Genomic DNA, 18,658 nt, shown 5'->3' with positions numbered 1-18,658 from the left:
TTGGCTGGAAGGAGCGCGTTAAAACCGTATAACGCATAGCAATTTCCAGTCACCGTTCTAAATGAATGCGCTGCCTATAAACAGCTGTAACCATAGTAACATACAGTTACAGATGCATACTGTAGTTAAAGTCACAGCTTTATTATTAGTAGAGATGCGGCACAGACGCTGGTAATTCACACACACACACACACACACACACACACACACACACTCTCTCTCTCTCTCTCATAACTATTTATCATAAATCATTCAGATAAATGTAATATTATCGCATTACTTCATCTCGGTGTATGCACTGATAAAATAACTAATGAAAATTAAATGTTATTTTTATCCTTTCAGTCAAGTTTTGTGTTGCAAACATCAACGATGGCTTTAACTTGTCAGTGCTGGCATATATTTTACTTTCCTGTACTATACCATACCATTTTACTATTTTATATCAATATATAATATTGTATACTATATACTGCCCTCTACTAATATTAGTCACCTACATCACCACAAGTCGTTGGAAGGGTTTCAGGAAAAAAGCCTCTACTCTCATCCAAAAACAAACTCGAGCGTCTTCAGTGTGCAGACACTACTGGAACTTCAAATGGGATCGGGTTCTATGGTCAGATGAAACCAAAATAGAGCTTTTTGGTAATAAACACCAGAGGTGGTTCTGGAGCACACAGAGAGGTAGCCGTGTGGAAAAATACCTCATGTCCACGGTTAAATATGGAGGAGGATCTTTAATGTTTTGGGGCTGTTTTTCTGACAGAGGAACTGGACATTTTGTTAGGATACATGGCATCATGGACTCGGTCAAATATCAACAGATATTAAATGAAAACCTGACTGCCTCTGCCAGAAAGATTCAAATGGGCCGTGGTTGGATCTTCCAGCAGGACGATGATCCAAAACATCATCAAAATCACAGAAATGGTTTACTGACCACAAAATCAAGGTCCTGCCCTGACCATCCCAGTCCCCTGACCTGAACCCCATAGAAAACCTGTGGGGTGAACTGAAGAGGAGAGTCCACCAGCGTGGACCTCGAAATGTGAAGGATCTGGAGAGATTCTGTATGGAGGAACGCTCTCAGATCCCTCGCCATGTATTCTCCAACCTCATGGGAGAATACATTATAGCATTATAGGAGAAGACTCAGAGCTGTTATCTTGGCAAACGGAGGTAGTACAAAGTATTGACTCAAAGGGTTTGATATGTTTATAGGGTTAGATATGTTTTTATGCAGAGCTCTTGACAGGCCTCAGACCTGCAGATAAACGCTGCCGGTTTAACTTTCCCTCCTCACTTTTATCACAGAGGTGAATAAAAACCCGAACTTTACCTGAGTGGGGCGTTTTCTGCAGGCGGATCCTCCTACAGCGCACCTGTGCCTGTCTTCTCCTGCATCACTCTCCGACGTCCGCTTCCCGTTCGGAGAGAAACGCCGATCTGTGCGTTCCTTCAGAGTTTCTCTGAGGGGAAACGGAGAGAGTGAATTTGCATTTCGGCGACCCTCCCCATCTCTTACCCCTTCTCTTTTCAGCGCTGCCATTGTTTGGCCCGGTTGGGGTCCTTATTCGCACAAAATCCTCAGCTCAATGCCTTGAATGGTGATGTGGGATGAGCCAGAGGAGCCAGCTGTTCACGTCCAGCAACAAAATCACCGCATTCATCCTGGAGTGGGAACAGATTTGAAGGAATTTCTGAGAGTTTAGATGAAAAAAGAAAAGAAATTTAATTGTTATATCAGAGTGTCTAGTGTACGATTTAAAGTGGGACAAAAAGTCTGGAAAAATATCGAATGAATTTTCAGACTTTTCAGAAAACTCAGAAACATTAAAAAAAATCTGGATAGTAAAAGTTATATAAACTCAAAACACTACGGTGTTACAATACATCTGGTGTCTGTAGACGTTTTCTTATACTCTGCTTTAAAACGTCATCATTTCTGTTTTAATCACCTCTGAAAAATAAAAAGATAACTAACCCGAGAAAATCTGTAAGTTGAAAACAACAAATTTAGGAAAAGTCCCAAAAAGTTCTGGAATTTTTCATGGTATTTAGTTTTGTTTTTTGTGGTTTAGTTCTAGTTTGCAATAATAAATCTTTTTTTTACTGTAAAGATGGGGATATCATAAATGATTTAAATAAATAAATGAATAAATACCAATAAAACATGAACACAGATTCCTTTCTTGTTGCATGAAGTAGTTAAAGCTTGCATATGATGACACTTTCGTCAAAAAGACAAAAAAGGGGTTGGGTATTTAGCAATCCTAAATACTGTTTTCTAAACACAGTTCATTTCCACTAATAACCTGTATCCATATCCGTTGTAAATATTGTCACCAGGAAGGATTTTATATCAGTATACCCTGTTACTAATGAATGCCAACCTTCTCTGACCGCTCACTGTGAATTAAATACTTCCTTTAATCACAAGATGGCGCTGAACGCTATCGCCAATGAGAACTAAAGCCGTGGTCCTGCTGACCGGACCGCCTCTCGAGGTCTGCGGGGCTGAGTAAAAGGAAAACTCCACCCTGAAACACAATAAATATCTTTATATAAACATACCTGTGATGTGTTTAGTGCGTCAGGTGTGAATTTGTTACCTGGTGTTGTGTTATCGTTATTCCTGTAAGAAGTTAGCAGTCGTGTGTTGCTCTGTCGTCAGAGGACACTGCTATTGCAAGCGCATTTACAATGGAGCTTAATAGAAGAAAAACATTTCATCGATCTCAAACGTAAAGGATAACAATCGGGTTTTAGAGGTTCAATCAATGTAGAAGTAGCAAAGACGTTGAACTCGAAATCCCAGAATGCAATGCGGCTTTACAAGGTTGAGTTACAGTAGAGACTGGGGTAGGTTGCGATCAACGAGATGACGAGGGCGATGGCGTTGATGGCGCTATTCGAGTGAAAGTTGAAGCTTTGGAAGCTGATCTGTTTGAGCAAATTGTACAGATGAGGAGGCGAGAGAGCCGGACAGAATACAGCAGTAAAGTGCCGCTGCATCGCTCTCTCTAGGTAAAGATCAGCAGGCAGTCGCGTGGTATTGTGGGTAATGTAGGAAACTGTTAAAAAATGAAGTTGAACATGATATTAATTGTACAAGTTTAATATGAGATTTTTTTTCTCTTAACGAAGAACGAACCAAAACATAAACATAATAGATTTTTTTTTCTTTTTTGTATAAAAAATTATGTTTCCTGACATAATTCAAACTGTAAATACAGAACTGACTGAAATTTAACTCGTAGAGGTGCGTCACACAGTGTGTGTGTGTGTGCTTCGCCTGAAATTATTTTTTAATGATTATCTATTCAACTTCAGTAAAAAGAAAAGAAAAGAAAATCATCGCGTTTAATCCAGCACCGATTATGCTAACACTCAGTTTTCAACAGCGCGTGCAGTTACTAAGCTTCAGGTAGCAGTTAGCTAGTTAGCTTCAGTGCTAATATAAACGAGTTTAAAGTTGTCCTTTTAAAATGTTCGTAGCTTAATACAAATACCTAACATTACAAATAGCGGAGAGAGACTAAAATAACAACCACTTTACCAACTTTTTACCTCAGTTTCTTACTTCAGAGTTTTCTCTGAGGTAAAAGTTCGTTACGATTCTGTTGTAGGAATCAACTCTTTGAATCAGATGTGAGTCGGATCTTTGAATCATTTCTGTAAAATGAGGAACGTTTATGAACATTGGTGAACATTGGTGATCGAACAGCTGAAAAATAACGGTCGGAAAACTATATACACGGTATGCTATAGGTATACAATATAAACAAACATTAAAATGGTCTGGAAAGGATTTCCCAAAATTAGACACCTGGAAAACGAGCCTTTTAAGTGACATATTTTATTCTGCATAAAAACACAGTCAAGTTTTAAGATACTAACAACGACAAACACAGTATACTGATGAAAATGCATCAAAGATGTATTCCATGGACAGCAAATACACACATACAGTACAGGACTGACAAAGTTATAAATATAATTAACAAAATAGCCTAATATTCTGAATAAATTAATGGGTCATAGATACATTATTAATTATTCCATTTTAAAAGATTAAAAGTGAAATCTTTCAATTCAATTCAGTTTGATTTGTACAGCACTTTTAACAATGGACATTGTCCCAAAGCAGATTTACAGAAATATATCAAGTCAAGATATTCAGGATAAATTTTGTTGAGTAAATGTATGTTGAGTACAAGTTCAATATAAAAATGACAAAGCTAATAATGGCTTGCGGCCATACAGTCAGGCCACATCAAGATAAATCAAGAACATACATGGTTTGTAGAAGGGTAAATACATGGTGTGCATGTTTTGACTGGTGGATAAAATCCTGAATACATTCAGTATGTAGACGTACTCTACAGTAAATTCCTTCAAGTGAATGCTCTTGTTTTATTCGAGCTCACACAGTGTCACTGTGTCATCGTAGTTATAGACCCGGATGCCTGGATACAGGGCCTCAGTGAATGTTGTGTGAAATGTGTACGTGTGATACACCCTATCAGAGGAGATGATAAAATAGGAGAGTGTACCAGCCTGCCAGTCTAAATAGATACCCATTCTTCTGGAGGGATTCGGTGGCATAGGTACCACTGTCTCCTTGTTATTGTAACTGACATAATAGCCATAATCGGTAGAACAGAAAAGAATCCAGGATTTATTATTCATCCCCAGTTTGCAGTCACTGCTGCGACCTTTTCTGTTGATACCTTTGTAAGTAACTCCTATGTAAACAACATTGCCAGTCCACTCTGTTTCCCAGTAGAAGCGAGCACCGCTCAGGGTCTGTCTGCACAAAACCTGGGCGTAATACTCAAACCGATCTGGGTGGTCCGGATATGGCTGCTCACCTTTGGTCATTGTCACCTTTTTGTCACCACTCAGAGAAAGCGTTCTGTGTGCTGTGTTTGGGTCCAGGGTGATCTCACAGGCGTCTGCAGAAATTGTGTCTTAAAATCAATTTTCAAAAATATTTGCTCTATTGCACTATATTATAGATCTGTAGTAGCTAACTTGGTGTGGAACTTCAGACCTAAAAAAAACCATAACTAACACAAAATGAACAACAGAAACTAAGTCTTATAAAGCCTTAATATATAAAATATGTCCTTAGAAAATGCCTTCATGTTGGAAGATACACTTCTGATGAATTAATAAAAACCCAGTTGTGTATGTTCTTACATTTCTTTAGTCCTGGTTTGATCCTGCACTCCCCACAGTGGTCCACACTATAAAAAGAATAAAGAAATCAGGTAAGTGTGGTGATAATGTATTCTTTTAGCACTCTAACCTTTTCAATATAGGCTACAAACTCATAAAATATATATAAAGTATAAAAACATGAACCCATTTTGTCATTAAAGACAACCTTAAAAGCAAAACTTTTATCCTGGTAACTGAAGTCCTCACTCATACTGTTTATGATTCCTCAGTATGATTAATCCATAACCTTCAATAAAAATCATTTTTTCATTTTGAACTTGCAGACCTTACAATTTATTGTCCTGTACAGTCTTGTATTCAACATAAAGATTTTAAGCATGCAATGTATTTGACCCTGAAACATGACATGAAATTTAGTATACAGTATCTAAACTATTACAGGACCCTGACATACAGGTTTGGAGTTTGGAGTTACTCCTAAGTACTAAATTTTTTTTTTTACAAAAGGTCAAATGCCACAGGTTGAAATGGATTTTTGTTTCTTTTCTTCCTGTACTCCACTCACCTCAGTTTCTCCAGGTTAAAGCGTGGATTATCTCGTACAGCAGACAGCTGTCTCACTCCTGACTCTCCCGGATGATTGTAGCTGAGGTCGAGCTCTCTGAGCTGTGAGTGATCTGAGCTTAAAGCTGAAACTAGAGCGGAGCAGCCGTCTTCTGTAACACAACACCCTGAAAGACTGCAGAGGAACAACTATTACGGTTTATTCACAATTAATAAATACACCACCAACCTGATACAGTTCCAGTGTGCTGCAACAAAAGTTTTTACATGGTAAGTGGTAGCTCAGTGGTTAAGACATTGGGCTACTGATCGAAAGGTCATGAGTTCAAAAGTTCACTGCCAAACTGACACTGTTTGGCCCTTGAGCAAGGCCCTTAACTTTCAACTGCTCAGATGTATAAATGAGATAAGTGTAAGTCACTCTGGATAAGAGCGTCTGCCAAAATGCCATAAATGTAATGTTATGGCAAATACAAACTGGCCTCAAAACCAGATAGTTATCTCTGAAAAATAACTAAAGTATAATAGAGAGTGTAAAATGTTAACATGGATCTTGAATTTCAGCATAATAACTCCTTTGATAATGTAGACGTGATAAAACCCAGAGAATTGCTTCACTGTTCTGTTGCACTGCTGTGTGCCTTTAACTCACCCCAGTTTCTGCAGTGAGCATCCTGGATCCTGAAGACCAGCGCAAAGCAGCTTCAGCCCTGAATCTTGCACATCGTTGTCTCTCAGCTCCAGTTCTGTCAAACGAGTGTGGGAACTCAGAACCGAGGCCAGGTTTGAACAGGACCCCTCTGTGAGATTACACCATCGCAGACTGCAGCACAGAAAAGAAATAAATCATAAGTAGTAACAAAGTGTCGGTCTGAAACCGTTACAGCTACTGTATTATAACAGCATTTCTAACTTGTATATCTCAATAAAAAAGCCTAGACATACTGTAGTATTCACCTGAGATTTTCGAGGAAGCAGTTTGGGCTGGATAATCCAGCACAGAGCAGTTCCACTCCTGAATCTCCAATGTAATTGTTGCTGAGATCGAGCTCTCTGAGGTATGGATTTTCTGACTGTAGAGCCAAGGCCAGAGTTTCACACGTCTCATCTGGGATGCCGACATCAGCAAGTCTACAGATGAGCAAATACATAGATTACTGATCACCAGTTCTGATCCTGGAGATCTACAGTACGTTGATCCTGAAATCAGTTCTAATTTAATCCAACACACCTGCTAGTCTACTTGTTTTGCTGGTTCTCTAATGAATTAGGCTGGGTAGTGATTTCTTTTCCCATTTTTCCCCAATACTCTCCCAAATTTCATAATTTGCCAATTTTTTTAACTATTGCATCAGCATAACACACTCAGAGGAAAACACCATCCGAAAACACACTTAGGCATACATGAGCTGGTGTGGAACTAAATTTTATAGGAAAGTCAATCTTCAGAAACAAGATTGCTTTGAATTTATAAAAAAAACAAAAAAAAAACATGTGATGGTAAACCTTATACTCTTGAGTTTACAGTCTGGATCCATCAGTCCAGTAGAGAGAAGTTTTACTCCGGAGTGGCCGAGGTTGTTGTAGCTCAGATCCAGTAACTCCAGTTTACAGTTTGGATGTGTTAGTCCATCACAGAGCTGTTGCACTCCAGAGTCTCCTAGCTTGTTGTAGCTGAGATCCAGCTGTCTCAAGCACGAGTTGGGTGACTGAAGAACCGTTTTCAAGGCTTCACATGATTCATGGCTGAGGTCACATCTGTCCAACCTATAGCGTAACAGAAACTATTTCAGCTTGTTTTTAAGTTGTTACCATAACTCATTTTACTTACGGATGTTCAGCTATTGACAAAACTGACCGAATGGAGATTACTATAACCTAACCTGAGTTTCTCCAGTTTACACTGCAGACTAATCAGTCCAGCAGAGAGAAGCTTCACTCCGGAGTCTTTCATGTTATTGCAGCCGAGGTCGAGCTCCTTCAGGTGCGAGTTAGCAGACTGGAAAAATGAGGCCATTAATTCGCAAGATTGTTCTGAGAAGTTTGTTCCAGCCAATCTGCAAACAGGTAAAAAGCACAAAAACATATACAGGTACATCTAAGAAAAATTAGAATATCGTGGAAAAGTAATTTTTTTCCATAATTTAATTCAAAAATTAAATTAAATTACTTAACTCAAAGCTGTTTTGAGTTAATTATCTGATTAGAGTCTTCTCAGGTCAACATTTCTGTATTATAAATTCTTTATTCTAACATTTTGAGATACTGGATTTTTGATTTCAATGAGCTGTAAGCCGTAATCATCGAGATTAAAACAAAGCAAAAAAAAGGCTAAAAATATTTCACCTTTTATGTGAAATGAATCTAGAATATATGAAAGTTCCACTTTTTGAATTAAATTTTTTGAGCTGCACTTGTATATAGTACAATGTCCAACACTCAGATTCTGTTACAAGGTTTGTTATAAAATGTCTGATCTGCTAACTGCTTTCTACAGTATAAGATTCTACTGGAATCATTTCGTTTCGCATACTCTATTTGCAAAGCTTCAAGACATCGCATCAAGTGCCATTATTATTGCAAACATGAGCAAAACAGTTACAAACCCGAGAGTCTGCAGTTTACAGTGTGGACTCATCAGACAGTCGCACAGCAGCTTCACTCCTATATGTTCGAGCTCGTTGTGACTGAGAGTCAGCTTCTCCAGTTTGCTGTGTGGATTTGAGAGGCTGCTACAGAGAAGTTTCACTCCTAAATCTCCCAGACTGTTAAAGCTGAGGTCCAGTTCTACCAGGTGTGAGTTAGCAGACTGGAGAATGGAAGCCAGGGTCTCACAGGATTCGTCTGTGAGGTTGACGCCAGCAAGACTGTGGAGGGTCGTGAGATAGAATGAAACAGATCGATGAGATTTCAACTAAAACGACATCATTTGGAAGTCATAGCACAAGAGTTTAATTCTATGCTTATGGAAATGTCAGGGATTCGGGGATCGGATGCAAGTGAAAGTGGTTTATTTACAAACAAACACAAACATCAACAATGCAAGTCTAAGCATGACTCAAGACCATGACTCAAGACCATGACTCAAGACCATGACTCAAGACCATGACTCAAGACCATATGCAACGCAACGCAACGCAACGCAACGCAACGCAACGCAACGGACACAAGGTAACACAGAACAAACGCTATACAAGGGAACATACAAAAACCAGGGCTTAAATACCGTGCTCATTAGGTGCAAACAGGTGTGTGTGATCAGTGGGGTCATGTGATGTGCAGAGGCTGATGGGTAGTGTAGTCGGGTGCTAATTTCAGTGCTAACATGACAGGAAACTGCTAGTTTTAATTGTTAAGTTCATCATTCTCGAGTAGTTTGCCAAATCGCTGGCTGGAGCACCTTTTGTGCTGATAAAAAATTTGCTTATGTACTGTGTCCATACTGTAACTAAAACAACACTCTTGCCACTCCTAGCTAGTATTAGCTAACTAGCTATCTAACCTAGCTTTCTCTCAGAAATCTTCTCAGATTCGGCAGATCCAACAGAGCAAAATTGGCTGTGCTCTCTGGTTGGGAGGAGCATACCTCTGAGTGTGACGCAACAATTAAAAAAAAAGATTTGGCTTCACAGGGGAAGAAGGTTTTCCGTTGTAGTGTCATAAGTGTTTGCGAATTCCATCCATTTTCCATCACACTTATCATACATAGGGTCACGGGGGAGCCTGGAGCCTATCCCAGGGAACTCAGGGCACAAGGCAGGGGACACCATGGACAAGGTGCCAACATATCGCAGGGCACATTCACACACTACGGACAATTTGGAAATCAGCCTACAACGCAATCTTTGGACTGGGGGAGGAAATCGGAGTACCTGGAGGAAACCCCCGAAGCACAGGGAGAACATGCAAACCCCACGAACACAAGGCGGATGCAAGATTCGAACCACCAAATCTTGGAAGTGCAAGCTGAATGTGCTGAGCCACTGTGTCCCTTGGGTGGGAATTGGCAAGATGAAATTTGGGGTGAAAAAAAAGTAGCATCTTTCAAAGGCTGTGTCACATCTGCATCTATACTATAATAGTATAATGCTAAAATGTTAGATTTCCTTATCATGGCACATGATCACACCTCTATTACTACATTACTTCTATGTTACACAGTGTGTATTTGCATTCATTGATGCGATGTTATGCTTACGATTTCCATGTGGAAACTTACCTGGCTCGTCTCGAAGTCTTGACAACTGGTAACAGTCTCCGATATCCCTCAGGAGACGTGTTACACATCTTCAAGTCAAATTCATTCATCACCTCCTCTGACGTTAGCAGCACATAGGCCAAAGCTGAGCACTGGTCTGGTTTAAGCTCCGTCTCTGACTGCGTGCCTGATCTCAGGAAACTACGGATTTCTTCCACCAACGAGTTGTAATGCAGTTCATTCAGACAGTGGAACAGGTTGATAGTCCTTTCTGCCGACGACTCCTTTCTGATCTTCTCCTTGATGTAGTCCACTGTTTCTTCCAAACTCTCCAAACACGGGTTCGGGAGCACGCTTCTCAAAAGAGCCCGATTGGAGTCGAGCGAGAGGCCGAGAAGAAAGCGCAGGAAAAGGTCAAAGTGTCCGTTCTCGCTCTTCAACGCTCTGTCCACAGCGCTCTTGTGCAAATCTGACATCTTTACCGTGTCACTCTGATTCTCGGTGTCTTCTTGGAGTACGTTTATGTGGCTGTCTGTAAATTGAAGATGCACATAGACAGCAGCTAAGTGCTCCTGAATGCTCAGATGTACAAAGCAGAAGACCTTCTCTCGGTACAATCCGGACTCCTCTTTGAAAATTTCTGTGCAGATTGCAGAGTACTCGGTCGCTTTGCTAACGTCGATGTCGCATTCGGTCAAATCATTTTCGTAGAAAATCAGATTTTCTTTCTTTAACTGCAGAAACGCTAGCTTGGCCAGTTTGAAGATCATCTCTTTGTCAGATTCGGGCAGGTCCATGTTGTCCTGAATCAATCCGTGGTATTTCTTGTTTTTCAAATGTGTCTGGATGAGAAGAAAGTGGGTGTACATCTGGGTCAGAGTTTTAGGTACTTCCGTGTCTGATTCGTCCAACATCTTGTCCAGAACCGTGGCAGATATCCAGCAGAAGACAGGGATATGGCACATAATGTGGAGGCTCCTTGAAGACTTTATGTGTTTAATGATTTTGTCAGCGAGGCCTTGATCATCGAACCTCTTTTTGAAGTACACCTCTTTCTCCGAGTCGTTAAAGCCTCGGACCTCGGTAACCTGGTCAACGCACTCGGGAGGGATCCGATTGGCCGCTGCTGGTCGAGAGGTAACCCAGAGAAGAGCAGAGGGAAGTATATTTCCCTGAATGAGGTTTGTTAGCAGGACATCCACCGAGATTTTCTTTGTCAGGTCGCAGCACATTTCGTTGTTCGTGAAATCCAGGGGAAGTCGACACTCGTCCAGGCCGTCAAAGATGAACACGGTTTTCACTTCCTCGCTCCTTAGAGTTTTGAGTTCTTTAAGTTCTGGAAAGTACAGATGAAGAAGCTGCATCACACTATACTCATCATTTCCCTTCAAATTCAGATCGCGGAAAGGAAGTGGGAAGATGTAATGGATATCCTGGTTCGCATTTCCTTCTGCCCAGTCCAAGATGAATTTCTGTACAGACACAGTTTTCCCGATCCCAGCGATGCCCTTGGTTAGCACGGTCCGAATGCGTTTGTTCTGTCCGGGTAAAGCTTGAAAGATATCGTTGCATTTGATCACAATCTCTTCCATTCCCTTGTTCTTGCACGCATCCTCGATCTGTCTGATCTCATGTTCTTTATTGACAGCTCCATCCCCTCCTCCTTCCGTAATGAGAAGCTCGGTGAAGATGTCGTTTAGAAGAATCGGGTTCCCCTGCTGAGCATTTCCTTCACGTATGCTCTGGAATTTAAATCTAAGATGATCCTTTAGGTTAGCTCTGACATGATCTTGGATGGTCTTATGACTTTTCGCTATGAAAAGAAAAGATGAACCAATCAAATAAATTGAGGAGTTTAGACCACGTTCATTGGAAATACTGCAATAAACAGGTGTTTGATCCTACCTAACTCCAACATGACCTTTAGCGCAATCTTTGGAGCTGCATCTGAGCCAAATCTCTCCAGAATGAGTTTAGATGCCTCCTGGATATCACAATTCACCTGAGGAGTCTCAAAGCATTCTGGGTAATTTTGGCAAAGATACCACATGAAGTTTTTTGTGTCTACATGGTTCAGTGTTTGCTCAAGTAAAGACAATGGGTCCAGCTCCAGCAGGGCCTGTAACAAAGAAAGAAGAACATTATAGCACAGGTCCGGAGGTGTTGATTCATTTTCTTTAACAGACAATAGTGTAAGTACAAATCACAGGTCGGTGTTTCTATAGTAACAGCTATAAAAAGTAGTATACAATGTATAAGAGGGTATAAGCGGAATAAACCACCTGAAGATATGCTGTTATTGGTAAATAATCATCTGTGGGGTGTATCGGGGTGAATAACTTTCATTAAATGTATCAGTCAGGATTTAGACCTCATCACAGCACAGAGACAGCGCTGGTTAAAGTAGTAAATGACCGACTCCTGACCTCTGATCAGGGTTGTGTCTCCCTGCGTATGTTGCTTGACCGTAGTGCAGCTTTTGATACCATTGATCATACTATTCTCCTTGAAAGACTAGAAACTGTTGTTGGCGTTAAGGAAACGGCCCTCTCCTGGCTCTAAGGTAACGTCTGGTGTTCCACAAGGTTCTGTTTTAGGTCCGCAGCTTTCTGATTAAATTTTTCCTCGCCACCGTCTCCTCTGGCTTGCTCGTTAGGGATAAATGTATACATTTAAAATTGATATCCTGAATTGATACAGTTCTATAAAGCTGCTTTGGGACAATGTTTACTGTTAAAAGCGCTATACAAATAAAATTGTATTGAACTGACTCGAGATCACACACACACAGTGATTTATTCCATACTTATCAATTATTATTATTATAGATACGCGGACAATTGTTTTAAATGACAACTTGGTGTTAAAGTTTAAAGAACACAGAATCACATGCTTGTGTGTACAATATCATTAATCATGACACACTCTTCAGTCCTATAGCTCTGGTGGACAGGAAGCATTATGGACTGTATAGGGTTAGGGTTAGGGTTAGGGTTAAAGACACTGACATCTTATGAACTATTTTTTAAAAAGAAAAGAAAAGAAAAGCCTGATGTGTTGCCTTACCCTAGCGCCCTGTGTGTAGCACTTGTCGTGTCCTCGATGCTCCACAGTTGCACACTGTTTACACGTCAGGGTCTCATCTGTCTTGCAGTAAATTTCCCGAGGCATGCGGTGCTGCAGGCAGAGTTTCGGCTCTTGTGGTGGGTACATCGCCGATACAGTGGCTGATGGGTGCAAACGTAGAAAAGCTTCCCCATCGTCCTGGTTGAGTTCTACTGACTTTTCACTCTCCACAAAGACATAGCTAGGTGACGGTGAGTGTGGTGTTTCTATCTCGACACTGCAAATGACAGGGAAAAAAAACAAACTGAAAGACCTCATTCACTCCCGATGAAGGAATCTTTTAAGTTGCTTTGATTAAAGTTTTGTTTTTATCAGTTTTGTTACTTATAGTTCAGAACAGCCAATTATTGGGTGTTTTATCGGTTTAAAGCAGCATAATTTGGGGTTTTTGAGCTGGTTGAGAGAACTAAATAACTAAAAGGGGGACAGTATACGGTATACAGTAGACTATAACAGTTTTTTTAAGAATGGCATTTACATTGCTCTTTTGCAAGCAAGAACAGTATAAGTGTTGGAAAAATCTACAAGCGATTTTGCTAAAATAATGGAAGACTGTTTTATGACAGTAGTTATACAGTAGATTACTGAACTGCGAACCTTTTTCCACTGCTGTTTTTCCCTCGGCTGAACTGGTAAAGAAAATCCATGGACGCATCACTCTTCATGGACAGACAGGTGGGAGCAGGTGAGTTCGGTCTTTCTGCCTAAATGAAAGATCCAAATCATCCAAATATATTTAAATACCTTAACCACAACATTAACTATTAAACATGTAACTATTCCATCCACCCATCCATTAGCTATACCGCTTATCCTACAGGGTCACGGGGAACCTGGAGCCTATCCCAGGGAGCATCGGGAACAAGGCGGGGTACACCCTGGACGAGGTGCCAATCCATCACAGGGCACAATCACATACACACTCACACACCCATTCATACACTACGGACACTTTGGACACGCCAATCAGCCTACCATGCATGTCTTTGGACTGGGGGAGGAAACCGGAGTACCCGGAGGAAACCCCCGCAGCACGGGGAGAACATGCAAACGTGCTAACCACTAACTCACCGTGCGCCTAACTGTGTTCTAGATATTAGTGTTTTGTTGAATAAGGGCTTTGTTACGACTCTGTACACATCCGTTGCATGATGCTGCAAGAACACACACAGTCAACTCCACAATTATTGGCACCCTTCAAAGGGAAAGAAGATTCTATACATTAAGACAGATTGATACGAGCGGTCCTCACTGCTGAGGTTCCTATGAGCCGCTCTGTAAATCCATCTGGCTCTGCTGTCTGGTCCGAGACGTGTCTTTTCATGATTGACTACAAAACAGTCACATTGTCACATAACAGTTCAGTGTGCAGTAGTGAGTAGAGTAGCTGAGTAACAGATGCTCCAGTTATACTATCATACTGTATATGTGCTACTATACGTGTAACACATTATACATGACACATATATAACATATATATATATTGCTTTGTAAATGATAACTTACTGATCTTTGTAGATTCTCGGAGCTGCTTCTTTCTTGTCCTGTCTCTATGAGGAAGTCTCTTTCACTTTCAGACCTTTTTCCACTGCTCTTTTCCCCTCGGCTGAAATCGATAACCAACTGCCTGGACGCATCACTCTTCATGGACATACAGCTGGGAGCAGGTGAGTTTGGTCTTTCTGCCTAAATTACCACAAAGACATTTCAATGATTCCGTTAATATTTTATTAACAATAAGCATTTGGTTGTTGATAAGGTCCAAATGGTCCAAATATTTAAATATTGTGACTTGGCATAAAGAAATCTTTGGCAACACTTTATAAAGCTTTATAAGGCTTGACATGAGCCTCTGTATATACATGTTCATAAACGCACACATAAAACGGCGGCTTTGTTCATACAGTAGCACAAAGCGACAGAGCGTGGCGCTGACATTCAGTTTATTCTGCTTTCAGCGTCAGTGGGTTTTTAAAGTTTTAAATAATATCTCTATAAATTCTTCTAAATAGCATTTCTCACAAAGTCTCCGGGACAGAGGACGTTTACGCTTCTTTGCAGTTTCTCAGTAACGTGACGAGCTGCAGGTTTTTCAAATATTTTTTATTACCTTCGAGAGAGAGAAGAACGTGAGTCTGGCGAGGGAAAGTCTGCTTAGTTTACAGCTGCTATAGCGTAACTAACTTCTTTCATAGACGTTCCACAACATTAACTGTTCAATTTAACTATTAAAAGTTAAAAAGTGCAGTATGTGCAAGCCTTATACTATCCCACCATGTGTGTGCTTATAAACTGAAAGAAAACACACATTCAACTGCACCGTTATTAAAGAAAAGGGAGAGAAGATTCTATACATCAAGACAGATTGATAAGAGCGGTACTCACAGCTGAGGTTCCTTTGAGCCGCTCTGTAAATCCATCTGGCTCTGCTGTCTGGCCCGAGACGTGTCTTTTCATGATTGACTACAAAATAGTCACATTGTCACATAACAGTTCAGTGTGCAGTAGTAAGTAGAGTAGCTGAGTAACAGATGCTCCAGTTATACTATCATACTGTATATGTGCTACTATACGTGTAACACATTATACATGACACATATATAACATATATATATATATTGCTTTGTAAATGATAACTTACTGATCTTTGTAGATTCTCGGAACTGCTTCTTTCTTGTCCTGTCTCTATGAGGAAGTCTCTTTCACTTTCATTACGAAGCAGGAGAGAGAGAGAGAGAGAGAGAGAGAGATGGGGGCGGGCTGAAAGATTCTGAAGAAGCTGCACTCTCATAATAAATGTTCTACCACCAGGGGGCTCTTTTTAAATTTTTAATCAGAGTTCTACATTTGTGTATAAGAAGCGCCAGTGAGCACGTGCTTTACTCCAGTGGTTTTCAAAGTGGGGGCCACCAGGGGGCGCCCGGGGGGCCTCAACAATTTGGTGTGAAAAATAAATTCTCACTCTCAAACAACCACACACACACACACACACACACACACAATCAATTCCTAATGTATTGTAATGTGAAGATGTAAGAAGAAATTATTAATAAAAAAGGGGGATATATTCAGAAGTCTGTATTTTTAATGTGTTTTAAAGACATCTTGCAAAAGGGGGGCCTGGGTCAAATGTTAACGCCATTTGGGGGGCCTTGCCCTGGAAAAGTTTGGGAACCCCTGCTTTACTCTGATACTGCTCTGAAGACTCATTTGCATAAAGAAATGCCCACAAATCACCATATAAGGTAAACAACTTTCCTTTATTTAAAATCCTTTATTTATGACCTTTATTTAGGCTGCTCGTGGCATTTGGTTGACCAAATGTAGAGAAATTCCTGTAGATTTGTCATTTTAGAGAAATGATCATTAGAGTAATGTGTTTTGTGTTTATGAGACCAGTTACTGTGAAACAACTCGTTGAATAGGAGAGAATAAAGTCTTTATTTGCGGAACTATCATACCGGTTATCGGTATCGGCCGATATCGCTCTGAATAATCGCTTATCGGTATCGGCTGAGAAATTTTGTATCGGTGCGTCTCTAGTTTTTTCCCCTGAGAGTGAACCGTAACCTGATCTAACAGTTCAGTGTGCAGTAGTGAGTACTGTAGCTGAGTAACAGGTACTCCAGTTATACTCTCATACTGTATCTGTGCTACTGGAAGTGTAATGAAAGTAAACACAGTTACTGTACACACAGCAAATAGGCTGAACTGAAGTGTGGACAGAAATATAAAAGATAAAAGCTTCTTATGCATGTCAAGGAATGCTTAAGGAGAGTACTGGAACACAAGGCCAATTCTACTGTTTTCAATTCACATTGAAGACATTTGGGTTTTGAGATCAAAAGATGAATATGAGACAATAGATCAGAATTTCGGCTTTAATTTCCTCATGTTTACATCTATATGTGTTAAACAACTTAGAACATGCCACCTTTTGTTTGGACCCACCCATTTTTACAAGTGATCAAAAATATTGGAACATGTGAGTGATATATGTTTCTTTGTTGCTCAGGTGTGGCTTGTTAAATTAATTCTTTAAACTGATTTGTTTAAAGATTTAACATCTCTGAATGTCTCCTCTTGGTTTGAGCCCTGGGTTTCACCTGTGAAGACTATATTTGTTGTTAAAAAGGATAAACCTACATGAACAGAGAGCTGTCGATGGGAGAAAAGCAAGTCATTTTGAAGCTGAGAAATCTATCAGATCCATTGCGTAAGCATTGGGTATAGCGAATTCAACAATTTGGGATGTCCTGAAAAAGAAAGAAACCACCGGTGTACTGAGCAACAGACACCAAATGGGTCTGCCAAGGAAAACAACAACAGTTGTCAGAAACATTATAAGAGCTGTGAAAAACCCCCCCCCAAAAACAACAGTTAGTGACCAACAACCTCCACAGGGCAGGGGTGAAGGTATCACAATCCACCTTTCGAAGAAAACTTGAAGATGTAGAGGTCATACCACAAGATGTAAACCACTCATCAGCAGTAAGAATCAGAAAGCCAGACTGAAATTCACAAAGAAATACAGAGATGATCCACAAAAGTTCTGGAGCCAGGATGAACCTCGACCAAAGTGATGGACAGGCCAAAGTGTGGAGAAAGAAAGAATCTGCTTGTCACTCTCACTCACTCACTCTCTCAATAAATAAAATCCAAAAAGTATTGGACTTTAATTTCTTTATTTTGATATAATTTAAATAAGTCATATTAGATCAGTGTCTAACACAAATTATGTCACAGGTATACCTTGACCAAAATTAACCTTTTTTTAAAAATAGATTTGACACCCACTGTTACTCTAAAATATACGACAAGAAAGATGTTTTGGGGCTTATTATTATTATTATTATTATTATATAATATATGTTATATTATTATCCTAGACCCCCCCACAAGAGGCTTAGCCCCCCCATTCATAAATCTTTAGTGACGTCCCTGGCTCCATCTCAAAAAATAAGACGGCGAGAAAGTATAAATGAGGCATATTTGAAATATTTTAGCTACATTTTTGAGCAAAAATTGTTTTTTACACAGTTAATTAGTCATTTAATTGTCAATACCAAAACACAACATGAATGAACGCTATTTCTATTTTGTTTTTCAATTCTGAAACCAAGAACGAATTAAGGTCGCGCGCCGTACACGGACCAGTATCCATCGTTTGATCTCAGACTCAAATGTCTTTGGTTTATACCACAAACAAAAACTAACGAATTGGCCTCTCGCCGTTCCTGCAGTTCCAGAGGGAACTGTACAACAGGTTTATAAGGGTCATATTTATTAAAGAAATATTGCTTTGTAAACGACAACTTACCGAACTTTCGGCCTTTTTTTTGCCTTGTCACTATGCGGAAGACTTTCACTTTTGTTATTACGAAGCCGAGAGAGGGAGAGATAGAGAGCGAGACAGAGGGAGAGCGAGAGAGAGGAGGGAGAGGGAGAGAGAGGGAGAGCGAGAGATAGAGGAGGCAGGGGGGAGAAAGAGAGGAGGGAGGGGAGAGGGAGGAGGGAGGGAGCACAGGACGGGAAGGATTGGGGCGGGCTTGGAGAGTCAGTAGAAGCTTCACTATCTCC

General features: G+C 40.3%; 2 protein-coding genes and 1 long non-coding RNA gene across 4 annotated transcripts in view; 1 reads left to right on the top strand and 2 right to left on the bottom strand.

The window, feature by feature from the left end:
• The window catches only part of zgc:158766 (uncharacterized protein LOC100009641 homolog), a 47,247-nt gene extending 44,611 nt beyond the window's left edge, over nt 1-2,636 (bottom strand). The window contains exons 1-3 of the mRNA XM_053611093.1: nt 2,616-2,636; nt 2,397-2,543; nt 1,343-1,674 (exon numbers count right to left, since the gene is read on the bottom strand). Coding sequence (XP_053467068.1) covers nt 1,343-1,552 — 210 coding nt within the window. The 5' untranslated portion in view covers nt 1,553-1,674; nt 2,397-2,543; nt 2,616-2,636. The remainder of the gene's footprint in view (nt 1-1,342; nt 1,675-2,396; nt 2,544-2,615) is intronic.
• Nucleotides 2,637-2,874: 238 nt separating this feature from the next.
• LOC128599485 (uncharacterized) lies at nt 2,875-5,826 on the top strand. The gene is made up of 3 exons (XR_008384416.1): nt 2,875-3,030; nt 5,219-5,279; nt 5,761-5,826. It is a non-coding gene; the product is annotated as an uncharacterized LOC128599485 (long non-coding RNA).
• On the bottom strand, nt 3,788-18,487 carry LOC128599482 (NACHT, LRR and PYD domains-containing protein 12-like). Of its 2 annotated transcripts, XM_053611096.1 has the most exons (16): nt 18,399-18,487; nt 15,720-15,783; nt 15,464-15,541; nt 14,585-14,764; nt 13,676-13,782; nt 13,019-13,295; nt 11,858-12,071; nt 9,974-11,765; nt 8,361-8,621; nt 7,638-7,811; nt 7,261-7,521; nt 6,712-6,885; nt 6,407-6,577; nt 5,756-5,929; nt 5,209-5,255; nt 3,788-4,961 (listed from the first exon to the last, which is right to left on the bottom strand). In XM_053611096.1, exons 3-16 carry the CDS (start codon nt 15,533-15,535, stop codon nt 4,420-4,422), a joined length of 4,446 nt encoding a protein of 1,481 aa, XP_053467071.1. In that variant the 5' UTR covers nt 15,536-15,541; nt 15,720-15,783; nt 18,399-18,487; the 3' UTR covers nt 3,788-4,419. The 2 variants fall into 2 exon arrangements, with proteins under 2 accessions (XP_053467071.1, XP_053467070.1); XM_053611095.1 differs by lacking the exon at nt 18,399-18,487 and having other exon boundaries at nt 15,720-15,869.
• Between the last annotated feature and the right edge of the window lie 171 nt (nt 18,488-18,658).

Source organism: Ictalurus furcatus, chromosome 23 (genome assembly GCF_023375685.1).
Source record: "Ictalurus furcatus strain D&B chromosome 23, Billie_1.0, whole genome shotgun sequence".
Taxonomy (NCBI): Eukaryota; Metazoa; Chordata; class Actinopteri; order Siluriformes; family Ictaluridae; genus Ictalurus; species Ictalurus furcatus.
The sequence above is the reverse complement of the archived record's forward strand: the minus strand, read 5'-3'. Positions and strand labels throughout refer to the sequence as shown.